The 18,831-nt window shown below is 51.1% G+C and overlaps 1 protein-coding gene across 4 annotated transcripts in view; it reads left to right on the forward strand.

Moving 5' to 3' along the window:
• Window positions 1–18,831, forward strand: part of LOC311591678 (uncharacterized protein) — a 28,053-nt gene that overhangs the window by 4,348 nt on the left and 4,874 nt on the right. The window contains exons 1-4 of one of the 4 annotated variants that reach the window (XM_084771564.1): window positions 4,107–4,602; window positions 8,413–8,460; window positions 9,576–9,702; window positions 12,467–12,562. In XM_084771564.1, the coding sequence (XP_084627690.1) occupies window positions 8,428–8,460; window positions 9,576–9,702; window positions 12,467–12,562 (256 nt within the window). In that variant the 5' untranslated portion in view covers window positions 4,107–4,602; window positions 8,413–8,427. The other 3 variants (XM_084771562.1, XM_084771565.1, XM_084771563.1) reach the window with 3 other exon arrangements.

The following is an 18,831-nucleotide window of genomic DNA, read 5'->3' on the forward strand; positions in this document are numbered from 1 at the left end:
TTGCAGAGACCTCAGACTTTCTGAGATGTCCGCCATAATGTGGAGCCTTGGGTGGGTTAACCCTGAGGGACATGCTGAGGAGGAGGAGGGGGCCAGGGAGAGGCTAGCGGGCAGGAGGGAGGGAGGTTGCTCCCTGGCATCAAAGCACCTTTTCCCAGTAGGCATGGGGATCTCAGCACTCCCTGGGTTAGAGGCCCAAGGGTCTGAAGTTCAAAGTCATCCTTGGTTACATAGGCAGATTGATGCTTGTTTGAAACATATTAGACCCTGCCGAAGAGAGATGGGGACCAAGAAGTGAGGGAGTCAAAAAATAAACAAACAAACAAACAAATAAATAATAGAAAAAAGAAAAAGAAAGAAAGAGAAAACAGATGCTGAGGTTGAAGGATGATGGGACACACATATATAGTCACAAAAGCCAAATTTATGGAGCCATATGGTATTCCTGCCATAGGAATGGATAAGGAAAATGTGCAATATATACATACACACACACACACACACACATACATACATCATGACATTTTTTTTTTCAGGCACAAAGAAGACAAGAAACCATGCCATTTTAGGAAATTGGGTGGCGTGTAGGAGGATCACAGAAAGAAAACATGACTTAATTTCAACCTCCACGGCAGGCGGGAGAGACGGCTTGACAGGGAAGGACGCGTCTCGGCAACAAATCCTTGCTTCTGATCTATTAGAGACTGTATTCACGTAGTAAAACCCTTTATCGGGAAGGGTGGCTCACACCTGTAATCCCAGCACATGCCAGGTGGAGGCAGGAGAGGCTAGAGGCCAGCCTGGACTACATAGTGAGCTGGTGTATGAGATCTTGACTGTTAAGGTAACTTTCTTTTTCTTTTTTTCTTTTTTCTTTTCTTTTCTTTTTTTTTTTTTTTCTTTTCTAGACAAGGTCTCTCTGCGTAGCCTTGGCTGTCCTGGACTCACATTATAGACCAGGCTGGCCTCGAACTCATCGAGATCCAACTGCCTCTGCCTCTCGAGTGCTGGGATTAAAGGCGTGCGCCATGATCACCCAGCTGTTAAGGTAACTTTCATTTGCATATAAAATAAGAATAAAGATAAATTACAAATCCAGGAATGGTGGCACATTCCTTTAATCCTAGCGCTCAGGGAGGCAGATCTTTGTAAGTTTGATGCCAGCCTGGTCTACAAAGTGAGTCCAGGACAGCCAAGGTACACAGAGAAACCCTGTCTCAAAAAGCCAAAATAAATAAGTAAGTTACAAAAAAAGGTTAAAAGTAAAAAGCCAAGTTAAGCGTCGTCTTTCTAACTGTCTTTCTATGTTAAAACAAACCCAGGAAGTTCTTAAAATAGTAATTCCTGAAATTCAGCAAAAACCAAAAAAAACAAAAAAAACCCCCAAATTGTGTTATTTTTAAGGTGAACCACTTAGAACGACGGCCAAGTCAAAAATAGAATTTGCCAGCCACCCAGACATTCCTCCCTGTTCGCTCACCCAGCCTCAACTCTTCTCTCCACCAAAATCAACTAGGGACTGACTTCCCTCATGATATTTGCAGACTCCTCTCCTTCTATGTATTTATGCAGGGGATAAAAACCCCAGCCCCTCACTGGGGGATTCTAGGCAGGGGCTCTACCACTGAGCCACACCCCAGCCCCTCACTGGGGGATTCTAGGCAGGGGCTCTACCACTGAGCCACACCCCAGCCCCTCACTGGGGGATCCTAGGCAGGGGCTCTACCACTGAGCCACACCCCCAGCCCCTCACTGGGGGATTCTAGGCAGGGGCTCTACCACTGAGCCACGCCCCCAGCCCCTCACTGGGGGATTCTAGGCAGGGGCTCTACCACTGAGCCACGCCCCCAGCCCCTCACTGGGGGATTCTAGGCAGGGTCTCTACCACTGAGCCACGCCCCAGCCCCTCACTGGGGGATTCTAGGCAGGGGCTCTACCACTGAGCCACACCCCCAGCCCCTCACTGGGGGATTCTAGGCAGGGGCTCTACCACTGAGCCACACCCCAGCCCCTCACTGGGGGATTCTAGGCAGGGGCTCTACCACTAAGCCACGACCCCAGCCCCTCACTGGGGGATTCTAGGCAGGGGCTCTACCACTGAGCCACACCCCCAGCCCCTCACTGGGGGATTCTAGGCAGGGGCTCTACCACTGAGCCACACCCCAGCCCCTCACTGGGGGATTCTAGGCAGGGGCTCTACCACTGAGCCACACCCCAGCCCCTCACTGGGGGATTCTAGGCAGGGGCTCTACCACTGAGCCACACCCCCTGCCCCTCACTGGGGGATTCTAGGTAGGGCCTCTACCACTGAGCCACGCCCCAGCCCCTCACTGGGGGATTCTAGGCAGGGGCTCTACCACTGAGCCACACCCCAGCCCCTCACTGGGGGATTCTAGGCAGGGGCTCTACCACTGAGCCAGGCTCCAAGTCCCTCACTGGGGGATTCTAGGCAGGGGCTCTACCACTGAGCCATCCCCCCAGCCCCTCACTGGGGGATTCTAGGCAGGGGCTCTACCACTGAGTCACACCCATAGCTTTCACTGCTGGACTCTAGGCTTCTGCTCCAATTCTGAGCCCTGCCTCCAACCACGCTGTTTGGTTCTCTCTGTGGAGGCGGTTATAAGGATGAAGAATGCCTTCCCCATGGCTTTGCCAGCAGTAGCATCCAACATTAGGATTTTTGCTGGGCTCAGATGACAAGATAATCAGGGAAATCCTTCCTTCTTTCCTTCTTTCTCTGTCCTTTTACTTTTGAGACAAGGTCTCACTATGGCAGTCTTGGCTGCCCCGGGACTCTGCCCTGCAGAGTAAAGTGACTTTGAACTCACAGAGATCTGTATAGGATTAAAGGGCATCCACTGCACCATCACACCTGTGCACACGAGTGTGGGTGCTTACAGATTGCAGAAGAGAGCATGGTGAAGTGTCAGTGACAGGCAATTGTGATGCATTCAATGTAAGTGCTAGGAACCAAACTGTGGTCCTCTGGAAGAGCAGCGCCCACTCTCAAATGCTGAGCCATCCCTCCAGCCCCACTTTTCTTTACATTTTGGTTTTTTCGAGACAGGGTTTCTCTGTGTAGCCTTGGCTGTCCTGGACTCACTTTGTAGACCAGGCTAGCCTCGAACTCACAGCGATCCACCTGCCTCTGCCTCCCGAGTGCTGGGAGTAACAGAACATTGATCATCCTCATCATCCTCATGCCCCGTACAGCAACCTTTATCACCTTCTCCCTCTTCTTCCTTCCCTCCCTCTACTTCTTTCTTTAGGAGTCATGAGATTTGTCAGGGGATGGAGACGGAGTTTTTGAAGGGTCGCTTTGCTTTTTTTCCCTTGGGCGTCTGCTGCCACCTGGTGGCCATCATGTGCAACAGCACCCATTGTTCCAGGCTGTAAACATTTATGTCACCCATTGTAAGTGGGTCAGGTGTTCACGAGCAGCTTGTGTGGACCGTCCTGTCCATTCATCAGGTAGCCTGCCTGACTGCCTCTAAGGGGGTCTCACAAGAGGGTCTCATTCCTACACCTGGGAGACAGCCCTGGCTCCCTAGCATCCTAGTGACGCGGCCTGCTTCCCCCAGAGCAAGTGAACCTAAGCAAAGAAGAAGCTGATTCTACTCAGTTTTTGTCTGTTTGTTTGATTTTTCCGAGACAGGGTCTCTCTGTGTAGCCCTGGCTGTCCTGGACTCACTCTGTAGACCAGGCTGGCCTCGAACTCACAGCGATCCGCCTGCCTCTGCCTCCTCCCGAGTGCTGGGATGAAAGGCGTGCGCCACCACGCCCGGCTCGGTTCTACTCGTTTTCATTGTAAAACACTTAATTTAAAAATGCTGGTAGGGTTGTCGTGTGTATAGATTTCATGAAATAAACAAATTGGTTTCTATAACTTCCCAGGGCAAACTGGTCAGATCCTACAGTCTAATCAAGGGGATCCCCCCCCCCGCCCCCGAGAGACCCACAGATCATTAGAACGGGAACAGAGTGACCAGGCTCACAGCGCAGCCCGTGGCCTTGTCCACCTTGCACGCGTGGTTCTTCCTCTCCGTGATGGGGGGCGGGGCCGCGGGAGAGCGAGGTTCTCCAAGGCTGGCACCGGGAAACCCTGAACCCAGGTTATTTATCCCCGCCCCCGCCCCGCGTGTGCACACGCAGCACAGGAGCCGCATCCACAGCGCTGTGGGAGGCAGCGTCTGATGCCCCGGAGCTGCGGCTACAGGCGGATGGTTGGTTGTAAGCTGCCCCATCCAACCTAGGTCTTGGGAGCTGAACTCAGGCCGTCTGCAAGGTCAGCAAGTGCTTTTCAGAGCCGAGCCATCTCTCTCGTGCTGACAATGTCATCGTTGGAAAGTTGCAGGTTTGCTGTCCAAGGGAACAGCCTGGCTGTCCGTCTGAGACCCCAAGCCTGGGAACCTCTGGGGTCCTACTCAGTGGGTCTCGGGCAAAGCGTCATCAAGCCAGTTGCATCGCGATCTGATTGATCCTCCTTCCTATTCTGAATTTTAAAATTTAGGCTCGTCTGTACTCTCCATGAGACCGTAAATTGATCGCAGATAGCCGGGCTTGGTGGCGCACGCCTGTAATCCCAGCACTCGGGAGGCAGAGGTAGGTGGATCGCTGCGAGTTCGAGGCCAGCCTGGTCTACAAAGCGAGTCCAGGACAGCCAGGGCTACACAGAGAAACCCTGTCTGGAAAAAATAAACAAACAACAGTTACTCGTAGAACCCGGAACTCCCTTTTGCTCAGTGGAGGGGAGCCTCCCCTCCATGCGCACCCCCGTGGGAACTCCCACAATCCACTGGGCGCAGCGCCCAGATGGGACCCGGAACCTCAGAGCGCTGAGCTTCCTGGCGTTCTGCACGCGGGGACTGTATTTCCCAGGTGCCACCGGGCCAGAGGTAAAACATCAACTTCCGGTGTCCTGGGGGTGGGGCGTTACGGCGGACGGCCAGGTATTTCAGGTGGGAGTGACGTCGGTGTCCGCGGGCTGGAGACGGGGGCGTGCATGGTGGATGCTGACGCGTGTGCGAGCGTGTGGGGACGTGAGTGTGTGTGTGTCTGTCTGTATACACACCTTGGTGTGCGCGCGCGCGCGCTGTCAGTCAGTCAGTCAGTCTGTCTCTGTATACACACCTTGGGGTGTGTGTGTGTCTGTGTGTCTTTCCGTCTGTGTCTCTGCCTGCTTGTCTGTCTGTCTGTATACACACCTTGGGACATGGGGGTGGGTTTGTGTGTGTGCGCGCGCACCTGTTAGTCAGTCAGTCAGTCAGTCTGTGTGTCTGTCTGTGTGTGTGTCTGTGTGTCTGTGTGTCTGTCTGTGTATGTGTCTGTGTGTCTGTGTGTGTGTCTGTGTGTGTGTCTGTGTGTGTGTCTGTGTGTCTGTGTATGTGTCTGTGTGTGTGTCTGTGTGTCTGTCTGTGTATGTGTCTGTGTGTGTGTCTGTGTGTGTGTCTGTGTATGTGTCTGTGTGTGTGTCTGTGTGTCTGTCTGTGTATGTGTCTGTGTGTGTGTCTGTCTGTGTGTCTGTCTGTGTGTCTGTGTGTCTGTGTGTGTGTCTGTCTGTGTGTGTGTGTGTGTGTCTGTCTGTGTGTCTGTCTGTGTGTCTGTGTGTCTGTGTGTGTGTCTGTCTGTGTGTGTGTCTGTGTGTCTGTCTGTGTCTGTCTGTGTGTGTGTCTGTGTGTGTGTCTGTCTGTGTGTCTGTGTGTCTGTGTCTGTCTGTGTGTCTGTCTGTCTGTCTGTCTGTGTGTGTGTCTGTGTGTGTGTCTGTCTGTCTGTCTGTCTGTGTGTCTATCTGTCTGTCTGTGTGTCTATCTGTCTGTGTGTCTGTCTGTCTGTCTGTGTGTGTGTCTGTCTGTGTGTCTGTCTGTCTGTCTGTCTGTGTGTGTGTCTGTGTGTGTGTCTGTCTGTCTGTCTGTCTGTGTGTCTATCTGTCTGTCTGTGTGTCTATCTGTCTGTCTGTGTGTCTGTCTGTCTGTGTGTCTGTCTGTCTGTCTGTCTGTGTGTGTGTCTGTCTGTGTGTCTGTCTGTGGACGCTCTGGCCTCCTCTGCATCACGTGTGTCCTGTGTCGCTCGCTTTCCGCCCCTGCTCAATTTTAGAATTGTCAGTAACTGGAGGAGGGACGTGCAAATCGGCACCTCCACCGTTGCGGCCCTCACGTTGTCTCTTCCCTTTGCACACAATATTCACACAATCGTTTCAATGGTCCTTGACGTCTCTCCACAGTCATCCCTTTCCCGAAGAACCTCATTCTGGATTTTCTTTGCCCATTCCTCTCTCTCGGTGGGGTTGCACATCACACCCACGTAAACAGTGCCGGGATAAATGCGGGAGTGCAAATACCTCTTGCACAGACTGATCCCCCCCCCTTTGTGTGTCTCTAGTAGTGGGATGGATGGATCATGTGTGAGTTCTACTTTAATTGTTGGAGAATCTGTCACGTTGGTTTCTACAGTGAGCGCGTTGGTTTGCATTTCTCCCAGTGATGTGCTTTTTCCTTCACACTCTCCACATTATTATTATTTTTTCTTTCTGACAATAGGGATTGTTTTTTAAAAGACCTCTGGAAGAGCTGAAAGTGCTCTTAGCCGTTGAACCATCTCTCCAGCCCCCATTTTTTAAAGAATATTTCCGAGTGTTTTGCCTCCATGACGTATGTGCTCCGTGTGCATGCCTGGTGCCCTAGGAGGCCAGATGAGGGTGTCAAATCTCCTGAAACTGGAGTTAGGGGGTGGTTTGTGAGTCACTATGTGGGTCCTGGGAATCGAACCCAGGCCCTCTGCAAGAGCATAAAGTACTCTAAAACTACAGGGCCACTCCTGCAGCTCCTGAGAGTGGACACTTGTACCAGGCGTGAGGGGGCCTCCTGTCGTGACATCAGTGCACATCTCTCTGATGCTTTGTTTTCCTGTCCCTCTCATAGGCCATACTGATGTCCCATGTGGGGGAACATCTATTTCTGTGTTTGCCTCGTTCTTAATTAGCATGGTTCCTCGTCGCTGAATTGTCTGCATTCCTTATACTGTCGATGTGCAGGAGTTTAGGTGCTCACACCTCGTCAGGTGTGCAGCTCTCTGGATCACCCCTCTCCTCTGTTGATTGTTTCCTTTGCTGTGCCAGGGCTTTTAGATTGATGTAAACCACGCCCGTCCGTTCTGATGCGTGTGTTTTTGAGTAATTATATATCCAGCATCATGGAGGCTTTCCTCCTCTGTTTATTTCTAGTACTGTTAGTTTCAGTTCTTAAACTGTAATTTTTTATTTTTATTTTTATTTTATTTTTTTTACTCTTGGATGTGGTTATGACAGAAGACATTAGAATGACTAATGCCATCCTACTGAATGGTAATATTCAATTTTGCCAGCACCCCTGGTTCTAGAGCCTGGGCTGGAACTCATGTAGCCCAGGCTGGCCTGGGACTTTGGGCAAGCCTCCTGCCTCTGCCTCCCCGGTCTATAGGTACTGTAGACCTATGCTACCCTGTCCAGCGAGACTTCCCTTACTTTTATCTACAGCCTTTGCGATTGCAAATGTCATGAAGCAGTTATAAGTGTCAAGAGGTCACACACTAACACAATTAATGGAAGTGTAAAACGCGGCCTGGGGAGATGGCTCAGTGGGTACGGCACTTGCAAGCATGCAACCGTGCAACGACAGACGCAGCCGTGCACGTCCGCAGTCCCCCCCATGGCAGGATGGGAGGTGGAGACGAGAGAGTCCCTGCAAGGCTGGCTAGCCTGGGGTATGCAGAGGCAGGAGGGAAGGAAGGAAGGAAAACTTTTGTAGGAATTTTGTGGGGAGCAAACATGTATAATTTCATGAGTTTTTCAGACGTGTACTTGAGACCTGGGCATGGCGGTGCACGGCTGTGATGTCAGCACGGGAGATGTAGGAAGGAACGTTGGGTTCAGGAGCCTGGAATGTGGGTCTCTTCTTCCCTGGGCAGGGGGGCTGTTGGCTACCAGCCGGCATAGGCAAGAGGAGCAGAAGGCGAGGTGCAGAGCTTGGAAGTCCACGAGCAGGATGGAGACTGACCACTCCGGGAAGCACTCCAGGGAGCTAGTTCAGCTTTACTCAGGGAGAACAAAAGCTACATAGTCCTGGGGGAGTGGGCGGGGGGCTTCCAGGGTGAAGGTGGGCTCCTCTGCTGGCCTCTTCTGCAGCGCCTCCAAGGCAGCCGTGCTGATGGCTGCTCTCCACACTGAGCCTTGTGCACTGGGCTGTCTGGGTTAGGAGAGGATCGGCTTTGTGTGGCTCCTGTCGGCTTCTGGTTCGTGTGAGGGAGGCTGGGAGCGGTGAGAGGACACAGTGAGTGGGGACGCTCGGGAAATAAAGAGGTCGATGACGTCATCCTGACAGGAGCCAGTCGGGGAACGTCAGGTCACAGTCCAACGAGAGGCTTTCTTTCTGTCCCCAGGGAGCAAGCCTGAAGATGGCCGGCTCCAGTTGTCACCACACGGTCTGTGTAAGTTGTCGCTTCTGCCTTTGACACAGGGGGACTTCCAGGTTAGGTGACTCCTTCCTGTCTTGTTGTCTAGAAGCTTCCCAAGGTTCTGAAACCCTCCAGCCCTGTCTGCCCCTTACAGTGAGGTTGGAGGGTCAGAGCACTTCCTGTTTGTGCCTCTTTCCAGCTGCTCGTGGGGTTTTCTTTGACTGCACTCCTCCTCATGTGCTGTCTGCTGGGTCTGTGGTCAGGGAGGACTGTGGTTGCAGGGGGGGCGTCAGCCCCACAGGGAAGCGGGCTTTGGGGTGTCAGGACTTTGAGGTGATGGTCTCCTTTGACTGCCCTGGGAAGTCTGCTTGACATCTCTGGTGTTTTCCGGCTGATGAGCCAGGGTGTGAGAGTGACTGTCCTCAGTGCATGTGTGTGACCAGGTGACCTGCTTGAGGAGGCTTAGGAGAGCGTTCAGTGACCAGAGGGAAAGGCCATCCAGGCTGTCATAGGTGATGGTAGTCTGCAGACTAGGAAGACCTGAGACACACTGACCACCTTAAAAGCATTAAAAAAAAAAGGCTGAAAAGGTTAAATCTGATATACACATATTATGGACTGTTACATAGTAAATTTATGGACTCTTACATGATTTACAAAAATCATTCTCATGACAATTTTTTTGTTTTTTTGTTTTTTTTCTAGACAGGGTCTCTCTGTGTAGCCTTGGCTGTCCTGGACTCCCTTTGTGGAACAGGCTGGCCTCGAACTCACAGCGATCCGCCTGCCTCTGCCTCCCGAGTACTGGGATTAAAGGCATGCGCCAACACCGCCCGGCTCACAACAATCTTTAAAAACATTAGCTGATACCATAATAAACTCAGGGAGTCACAGTATTTCTTAGGTATTTTACACGGAGCCTGGGTGACATTTCTCTCTTGTGGGCTGTAACTAGAAGGATGTGGATGAAGGGACATGCACGTTTATTGGGTGTGTAGGGCGGCACAGTCATCCTTTATGGGGAGCTCACACAGTCAGGTGCCTTGAGCGTTTCCATGTGGCTCCTTTCCCACTCTTCAGTCCTTTCCCTTCCGTGTTTCCATCTTGAAAGCTTCCCCATTTCACTGTCCCTGTGTTTGTGGTTTCAGGGGTCAGTGACGTTCAGGGATGTGGCTGTTGACTTCTCCCAGGAGGAGTGGGCCTGCCTAGATGCTGCTCAGAGGGTCTTATACAGGGACATGATGTTGGAGACCTACAGCCACCTCGTCGCAGTGGGTAAGGCATCTGTCGCCGTGAGTGGGGGATGTGTCCTCTACACTGTCTGCTTTCCTCACTTTGAATTAAATGTTTAGGTGAATCTTGGTGTCCCATGCCTGTCAGTCCTCCACTCAGAAGCCTGTGGCAAGAAGACTGCCGAGAGTTCAAGGCCACTAGATACGTAGTGAGTCCTAGGCTAGCCCAGTCAACATGGTGAGGCTCTGTTTCAAACAAAACAAACTATGTGAAATAAATAAATCAATAACTATAATTAGGGGCTTGAGAGATAATATAGTGGTTAAGACAACTGGTTGTTCTTGCAGAGGACCTGGGTTCAATTCCCGCCACCAGAAGGTGGCTCAAAGCTAGCTGTAACTCCAGTTCCAGGGGACCTGATTCCCTCTTCCAGCCGCCATGCACACCGTGCACGCGTGTGTTGCTCAGGCATGTGTGCAGACAGACACTCACGTACAGATAGACTAAGACAAGTTTAAAATCAATAGAATTTTAAAAGAGATTGCTGAGTCCTTCCTCCTCCCCAAAGCAATAATCAGAGACTTCTTTGGCTTGAATATGAGTCTCAGGAAGCACCTACCCTCTGCCCAGCCCTTGGAGATCCTTTTGTCGAGGTCTAGGTTCAGTGAGAGACCCTGTCTCAAAAAATATAGTACAGTGGGCTGGAGAGGTGGCTCAGCGGTTAAGAGTACTGGCTGCTCTTCAGAGGTCCTGAGTTCAATTCCCAGCAACCACATGGTGGCTCACAGCCATCTATAGTGAGATCTGGCGCCCTCTTCTGGCATGCAGGTGTACATGGAGGTGGAGCACTGTATACATAATAAATAAATAAATAAATCTTTAAAAAATATATGTATAGCCAGGCGTGGTGGCGCACGCCTTTAATCCCAGCACTCGGGAGGCAGAGCCGGGCGGATCGCTGTGAGTTCGAGGCCAGCCTGATCTACAAAGTGAGTCCAGGACAGCCAAGGCTATACAGAGAAACCCTGTCTCAAAAAAAAAAAAATATATATATATATGTATACTGCAGAGCAATAAAAGACACCTAACATTGGTCTTTCGCCTATACACACGAGAGTGCATTCCTACCCACACACGCTTGTGCACAAACTCTTGTGTGCACACGTGCAGAACTAGATGGAAGCCCTGTAGGATTTACTTACTAATGGACGGAGGAGATTGATTTAAAGCAGAGGTGGACAGAAGTGGACAGGTTTCAGCTCCCTGATGGTGGCGGAAGGCTTTAGCTGTGACCTTTGCCATTTCCGTTGAGCAGATCCGTAAGAGTGAGGTGTAAACGTGACAGAAGGCAGCACACAGCACCACCGATACCACCGCTCATGGCTGGGGATGCAAGTCCGCAAGACGGCACTCGCCCACCATGCTTGAGGCCCTCGTTTCATCCCCAGTGTTTGCCAACAAATGAATAGAAGTGAAAAAACAGTGACGTCATGTTCTTTTAGGTGTTCAGTATTCAAAGTGTTTGAGTTGAGTGATGCTAGTGTCACCTCTATCCAATAGCTATCCCAGACTCCATCTAAGTTACTATCATTAATTTATTACCATCATCATCATCGTTGTCGTTTTTATTACTTGAGTTTTATGATGCCAGGGGTACAGGATGGCTTTGGTGTAGCACAGGATGGTTTTGGTGTAGCATAGGATGGCTTTGGTGTAGCACAGGATGGCTTTGGTGTAGCACAGGATGGCTTTGGTGTAGCACAGGATGGCTTTGGTGTAGCACAGGATGGCTTTGGTGTAGCACAGGATGGCTTTGGTGTAGCACAGGATGGATTTGGTGTAGCACAGGATGGCTTTGGTGTAGCACAGGATGGCTTTGGTGTAGCATAGGATGGCTTTGGTGTAGCACAGGATGGATTTGGTGTAGCACAGGATGGCTTTAGTGTAGTACAGGATGGGTTTGGACTTGCTCTGAAAATAAATGTGGCCTTGAACGTCCCGTCTGCCTGCCTTCACTCTTCAAGTGTTGTGACTCTATGTGTGGGCCACGCCCAGTCCTCAGCAGAGATCCTCATGGGTCTTGCCTGATAAACGGCATCATCAGTGAGCTGCAGAGATGGGGTTTACACGAGCAGTGCGGCCTACGGACTCACGTCCTAACCCACTCAGTTACGCTTTCCTCTCAAGGGACAAGCCCCTATCTGCATCTAAATGACATTAAAACCCTTTTCTGAAACTGCTAGTTTCTTACCCAGGTTGATTTTTTTCTTCATCTCTGAAGTCTTTCCTCAGTATTGTTTTGGCTCTTAGAACTTTTTATCTGTATTTTTCAGACAAGGCTCTTGCTATGCAGCTCCTGCTGCCTGGCTCACTTCTGCACCATCTGGGTTCACAGCAGGATGCACTGTGCCAAGCTGAACAGACAGTTATAATAATTGTGTATTTTTTAAAAATATGGACTGGGAGACGTAGTGGAACACACTTTATATTGTTGTTGTTTGTTTGTTTTTTGAGACAGGGCTTCTCTGTGTAGCCCTGGCTCCTCTGAAACTCACTCTGTAGATCATGCTGGCCTCGACCCTCAAAGAGATCTGCACAAGTGCTGGGATTAAAGGCATGTGCCACCACTGCCTAGCCTTGGTAGCACATATTTAATCTCAGATTAAATTTGGGAGGCAGAGACAGGCAGATCAACTAAATTCAAGGCCAGCCTGGTCTATATATTGAGTCCCAGGACATCCTAGGATAAGCATCCTAAACAACAAAAAGTCTTAACTCTGTGCCACTTTTTGTTTCTTTGAATTAGGAAGTTGCGTTTCCAAGCCAGATCTGATCACCTTGTTAGAGCAGGAGAAAGAGCCCTGGATGGTTGTGAAGGAAGAAGCAGACAGGCCGCGCCCAGGTGAGTAGGTATGAGGTGAGACTCCAGCATTGCCAGCCACAGCGCGTGCTCAGAGGCCCCACACAGCGGCCCCTGGATTTGACAGACTTCCTTCAGCTCCCAGGGCCTGTGGGAAACGTGCCTGAGCCCTGGGGAGGAGGTCAGGTCGTAGTAAAGGCTGACAAAGGGGATCCTGTTCCATGAATCATTTTAACTTGTTCTTATTTTCTTCCCTGTAACTGGGGCAGGTGCCCTGTTTCTGTGACTTTTAAAGGTATTTTATTATTGGTTGTGTGTGTGCACACGTGTGTGCAGGTATCCAAAGAGGCCACCAGAGAGAGTCAGCTCCCCTGGCTGGAGTTACAGGGGTCAGCTGGTTCTCTAACCCAGGGCCTGTGGCAGAACAATCAGTGCTGTCAAGCATGGAACCAATGACCAGACAGTGTGAGCAGCAGTGAGAGCTGTAACACAGTGGGGCAAAGCAAATATTTTAATTTTGTGTCTTCGCAGAAGCTTCTCCCCTTCCTTAGGAACCACCATACTCCTTGGCTCTGGAGACGGGGTCAAGTTAGGTCAGAGTGTCCTTCCTGGCCCTTTTACCCATTTTTGTTTATTATTAATAAACGATCGGGAACTGGATAGCGGGACGAGATTACCATTAGACCACTTCTGTCTGAACGGGGGCATCGAAGTCCTGGGGGCGTTGATCTTCAGTGTCAGGGAATAACCGGGTCCTGCAGGCCTCTGACCCCACAGCTAGGGGCTGGTGTTCTTGCAATAGCAACTGGTTAAAAGTCCAGTTAGAAACCTTTGGGCTCGGGCTGGAGAGATGGCTCAGAGGTTAAGAGCACTAGCTGCTCTTCCAGAGGTCCTGAGTTCAATTCCCAGCAACCACCTGGTGGCTCACAACCATCTATAGTGAGATCTGGCGCCCTCTTCTGGTGTGCATGTGTACATGCAGGCAGGGCACTGTATACATAATAATAAATAAATCTTTAAAAAAAAGAAATCTTGGGCTTGTCGCGCCCTCCCGCCGGCAGGAACGACGCAGACACCAGGATCCTTCTCAATCGCGCTTTATTGGGAGCGACCTTGAAGCTGAAGCGAAAGATCCCGAATGCCTGCGAGCATGTCGTTTAAATACTGTCTGCATGTGGCGTGTCAAAGTCTCATTGGTTGTATTTGGATGCCTCATTAGAATGCCTCATTAGCATGCTCCATTAGCATGCCTCATTAGCATGCTCCATTAGCATGGCCGCAGTCGAGAGGGCCGTGTTGGGGTGCTTCATTTGCATACCCCTGTTCGGGAGGGGTGCATTGAGAGGGCTTATGTCTGCGCTTGCGTGGGAGCGTTAACGGTCGCCGCCAAGTGGTAACGGTCGCCGCCAAGTGGTAACGGTCGCCGCCAAGTGGTAACGGTTGCCGCCATTATCGGGTGCGGCCGCGCCTTACATGGGCTCTGTTGCTGAAGAAATCTAGGTAAGAAGTTTATGAGGCAGGGTGTGATTAGTAGGCTTATGAAAAGGTAGGGAAAGGGGTGGGGGGCTAAGAACAATAGAAACCAATTCCATGTTGGACTGCCAATAACCCACTTCTTGATGTAGCCAGAGGCATCCAGCTGTCTCTTCACATTTTTTGGGAGATCCATCTGGAGTTGTCAGTGTAGAGGAACAAATGAGTCTGGAGTCATTGAGTCTAGAGCACACAGAGTGAAGTAGTCCTTTCCTGGACCCTGAAGAAATCCTTGTAGAATGTGGTGATGTTTGCTGTGGTTTATAGTCACTTTTCTGAGGGAGCTTTCCAGCCTTCGCATGATGTTAGTCACAAGATGGTCTTGGCAAACCTGGAATGTCACACATCATCGAGGGCTGCAGCCAGTGCACAGTAAGGACTGGAGTGCAATGGTGAGGTGCTCCTCAAGGAACACAGAGATCGGGCTGGAGAGATGGCTTAGAGGTTAAGAGCACCGACTGCTCTTCCAGAGGTCCTGAGTTCAATTCCCAGCTACCACATGGTGGCTCACAGCCATCTGTAGTGAGATCTGGCGCCCTCTTCTGGCCTGCAGGTGTACATGCAGGCAGAGCACTGTATACATAATAAATAAATCTTTTTAAAAAGAAAGGAAAAAAAGAAAGAAGCATGAAGGTCAAATCTGGGTTTTGGTATGACGTTTGGCTCACATAATCATATTTGGCTTAGGGCAGTTAATGAGTGGCAAGGTGAGAGAATCTAACAGGACAGTGGGCGAGGGCACAGATGGTGGTCATGAGTGTTGGCCTGCCTTCCTGATCCGGTAAGGATGTCCAGGAGAGGGAGGGGCATCCTGCAGGCCCAATTTTCTTATCAATTATATTTTATTATGAACTTATTGTTAAATGAGCCTACCTTCCTAACAACCCAACTAACACAAACAACCAGAAAAGGATATTAAAGAACACTACAATGAAGCCTTAAGGCTATCAGGTCCCTGGCATAGTCAGCAGGATTTCAGCAGACCAGCAATTCCACCAAGGCTACTGCTGGAACCAGGAGCAGCAGCTGGAACCTCAGGCCTCAGCTGGAGTCCAAAGCCTTGAAGCTTTCCCTGGAGCAGTTCTCTTTAGGAGCCTCTTGAAGTGCAGCGATGAACAGCCAAAACCAAGTCCCAACCACAAGCCCACTCTCCTGTTTTGGGAATATATATGTATCAGTCTGTTCAAGGGTGTTTTTCGCCAAGCTCCCTCACGAAGTAGTTCGACTTGCTATATGGAAAAACATCCTGCTCTTTCACATCTAAGTGGTAAACATTCTGCCCTCTGCTCGGTTCCACACTTGGGATCAAAACAGAAACAGGTTTATCTCCCCTTCAGCATCCCGAGACACAGGAGCCCAGGAAGCACACCGCTCTGGGAGGAGGAGGCCTCCTCAGCAGGGACGTGCAGCTCCCAGGGCAGGGTTGGTTGTCCCAACCCCTGATGAGCTGAGGAACTTTGGATCCTGAGCCCCCCACCCCCCCCTGCTCTTTCTTAACTCCTTCCTCCACTGAGGGAGTCATACCAGGCAGCAAATCTCTTAATTGGAGGGACGAGGCCAGGCGAGGAAGGATGAATCCAGCAGTGGCTGCTTCTGTCCCCAGGAGGAGACAGCAGAGAACCGGGCAGACACAGGTTTCTTTAGGGGCCAGAACTTTCTAGGGTAGACGTTCCAGAGTGAGGATCGGTGGGAATTCAGGTCCTGAGCTTGGGGGAAGCTTAGGGACTGGTGACTTTGTTGTTGCTGTTAGTCAGCCTTTTTCACCTAAAGTTAGTGGGAGGGGTCCCACTGAGAAGCCTGGGATGGCCTTTGTGACAGTTAGAGGCGGGAACTGCCAGTTTGACAGTTAAGGACGTGTGGGGGAGGGGCCCATGCCCTCAGAGGTTTACAGCCGGGAACTCTAGACTAAACAAAACAACTTAAATAAACTACGAATTTATACTGAGGGTCGAGAGGCCAGATCCCTAGTCCTGGTCCCCTGCTGGCAGAGTCAGACCACGCAAAGCTCTCCGCTTCCTGGGAACGGCTAGTTTCTATGTACCTGCCACAGAGATGGCGACAGCGGCTCACAGTCGGACACGCCTCCCTCCCCCTGCGTTCCCTGTCAGCGGCAGCCATAACTGAGGCCTCAGGTGTGGCTGCTTTCTCTGTGGCCTCTGATCTCAGGTTGCAGGACTGTGGAGATTTGACCGTAGCCACTCTAGGGTCCTGAGGTGTTGCTGTCCGGAGCTGTAGCAGAGGCTGAAGATCCCAGCACCCCTTTCAGGGACCACAGGGGGTGGCACCCAGGGGAGCTGAGGGGCTGTAAAGGGGGACGGACATCCAGGGAAGGACTTAGGGGAACTTGAAGCTGCCCAGCCTGGCTGCTGTGTGAGCTCCTCAGCAGGGGCCTGGACACTTGCCTGCAAAGTACACAAAGCTTACAATGCGTGTAAAGTAAAGAAAGGGAGGCTGGCGGGGCAGGCTTTCTCTGCGGTGAATTGCCAAGCATGAGTTTGACCCAGGAGGGACACATGACCAACATTCTCCAAGGTAGTCAGGCAGAAAGTTAGTCAGTGTCAGATACGCAGAGGTCAAGAGCTGGTGTGACAGGGAGGTGGGATCAGTGTCATCTAACGGGGGTGATATCAGGGATGTGAGGACCTTTGAGGAGCTTTGGACCACTTCTACCTTGTCTCTATGTAGGGGCTGAGCGGGTGGGAGGTGCACCCTCTGTATTTTGATTGCGCCTGATGGGTGGCTGCGATAAATGCTATGGTAAAGTGTAGCAGCGACTCCTGCCTCCCATCGGAGGTGCCCTGGGTTCTTCCTCTTTCTTTAGACGTTTAAGTTTGGCCCTAGTATCAGGGACACACTGGAAGGAGAGGTAGGCCATAAAGAGTTATTTTCCATCTGGGGTCTCAGGATCCAGATTGGTGTGTTGTAAGAGGGCCGGGGCGGGGACCGCCTTATTCCCAAGTGGGTGGGTGTCATGGATTTGGTGGGTTTCATCTCCATGTGCCCCAGCCTGGTCCCTGAGTCACCTGTGCTCCTCTGGGCGATGATTGTTGGTGACAAGCATATAGACATCATAGAAGGTGATGTTGTGAGCTTGGGTTAATATACTGAAACTCTTTAATAACGGTGGACGAGTTGGCCATGCAGGACCCCAATCTCTTTCCTGTTTAAAAAGGGAAATGCGTGCCGGCTAAGCCATCCACCCCGGCAACCTTCTGCAAAGGGAGAACTGTGGCCAGTTTAAGCCGAAAAGGGGTGTCCTGGCCTGCGGGGTCTTCAATGGGTACCTGTGGAGGGGGCAGACAAGTGTGGGGTCAGGAGACACAAAGAAATGAGGGCAAGTCTGGATTCTGATCAAGTCCCTTTTATTGACAATTTTCACATAGTTTTGTTTGTTTGTTTGTTTGTTTGTTTTTGTTTTTCGAGACAGGGTCTCTCTGTCCCTGGCTGTCCTAGACTCACTTTGTAGACCAGGCTGGCCTCGAACTCACAGCGATCCGCCCGCCTCTGCCTCCCGAGTGCTGGGATTAAAAGCGTGCGCCACCACGCCCGGCTTTTCACAGAGTTTTTATAGGCACTTGGGTATGGGTATTTGCATAAGCAAGGGTTGCTATGGATACCTAACTCTGGAATGCTCCAGCAGGTGTCTACCTTTACAGCTGCTATAATCACAGAAGATGGAGGAATTCCAGAGAGAAAGGGAAGTTGTAAAAGATGTGGTTAGTCACGAAAAAGCAGGCAGCTGACCTTTAATCTGATTTTACCAGTAGTCTTACTGGAAAAGCTAGTTTATAGCCAGAAAGGAGTAGCTCTTACTATGAGCTCGGGGGTCTTAGAATGACCGTCCCCCACAGTACACCACAACAGGTGTCTAACTGCCGAACCACGGCAGGGTCAGCTGGTTTCTGGTAAATGACAGACTGCTGGAGAAATAGGAGCCTAAAGGTGTAGGCCCTGACAAGATGGCTGAACACTGGCCATATAGCTCGTCCCCAACATAGGGGGGAGGGAAAGGGGGTGGGTCCCGTGGTGGAGTGGAAGCGAGTAGCGGGACTAGGGCTGGCTGTGGGCTGAAAGTGGGTGCCAGTGAGAGCCGACTTGGGTGACCTGTCGCTCAGGAGGGAGAAAGGGAAACTGGAGGGGCTGGAAGAGGAGAGGGAGCTGTGGGTTTTGATTCATAGGGAGGAGGGCTCGTTAGCTGGGTCAGGGGTAGTGGAAGACTATGCTGTTCCACCTTCATAGCCAGAAGGAGCTGGGGGGGAGGGGGAAGGAGAGGAGGGGGAGGGAGGGGGGAGGGGGAGGGAGGGGGGAGGGGGTTGGGGGAAACAAGAAGTGCAGAGAGAAGGCTTGGGTGTAGAGAATCTCTTTTCATTTCCCTGATAATTGGCAGTAGTTGTAAAGGTCTCGAATAATTTTGTGTCTTTACGTGGCCATTGGGATGGATTATGTAGGGGTATTGAGGCCTAATTTGATTGCAATAGCAGACGACTTTAAAGTGCTTCAGGTCCAGTGCTAGGTGTAGAGGCTGGGTTGGTTGTTTTTTTTTTTTTTTCTCCCTGATACAGGGTTTCTCTGTGTAGCCTTGGCTGTCCTGGACTCACTCTGTAGACCAGGCTGGCCTCGAACTCACAGAGATCCTCCTGTCTCTGCCTCCCGAGTGCTGGGATTAAAGGCGTGCGCCACCTGGCTGAGGCTGGAGGTTTTTAAAGAGGTATCCCACGGGGGAATGGGAGGGTGTGGAACACATTCTTCCCGTGGATAAGAAAGGGGAAGGAAAATGT

Source organism: Acomys minous (assembly GCF_964271855.1).
Source record: "Acomys minous genome assembly, chromosome: 20".
Lineage (NCBI taxonomy): Eukaryota > Metazoa > Chordata > Mammalia > Rodentia > Muridae > Acomys > Acomys minous.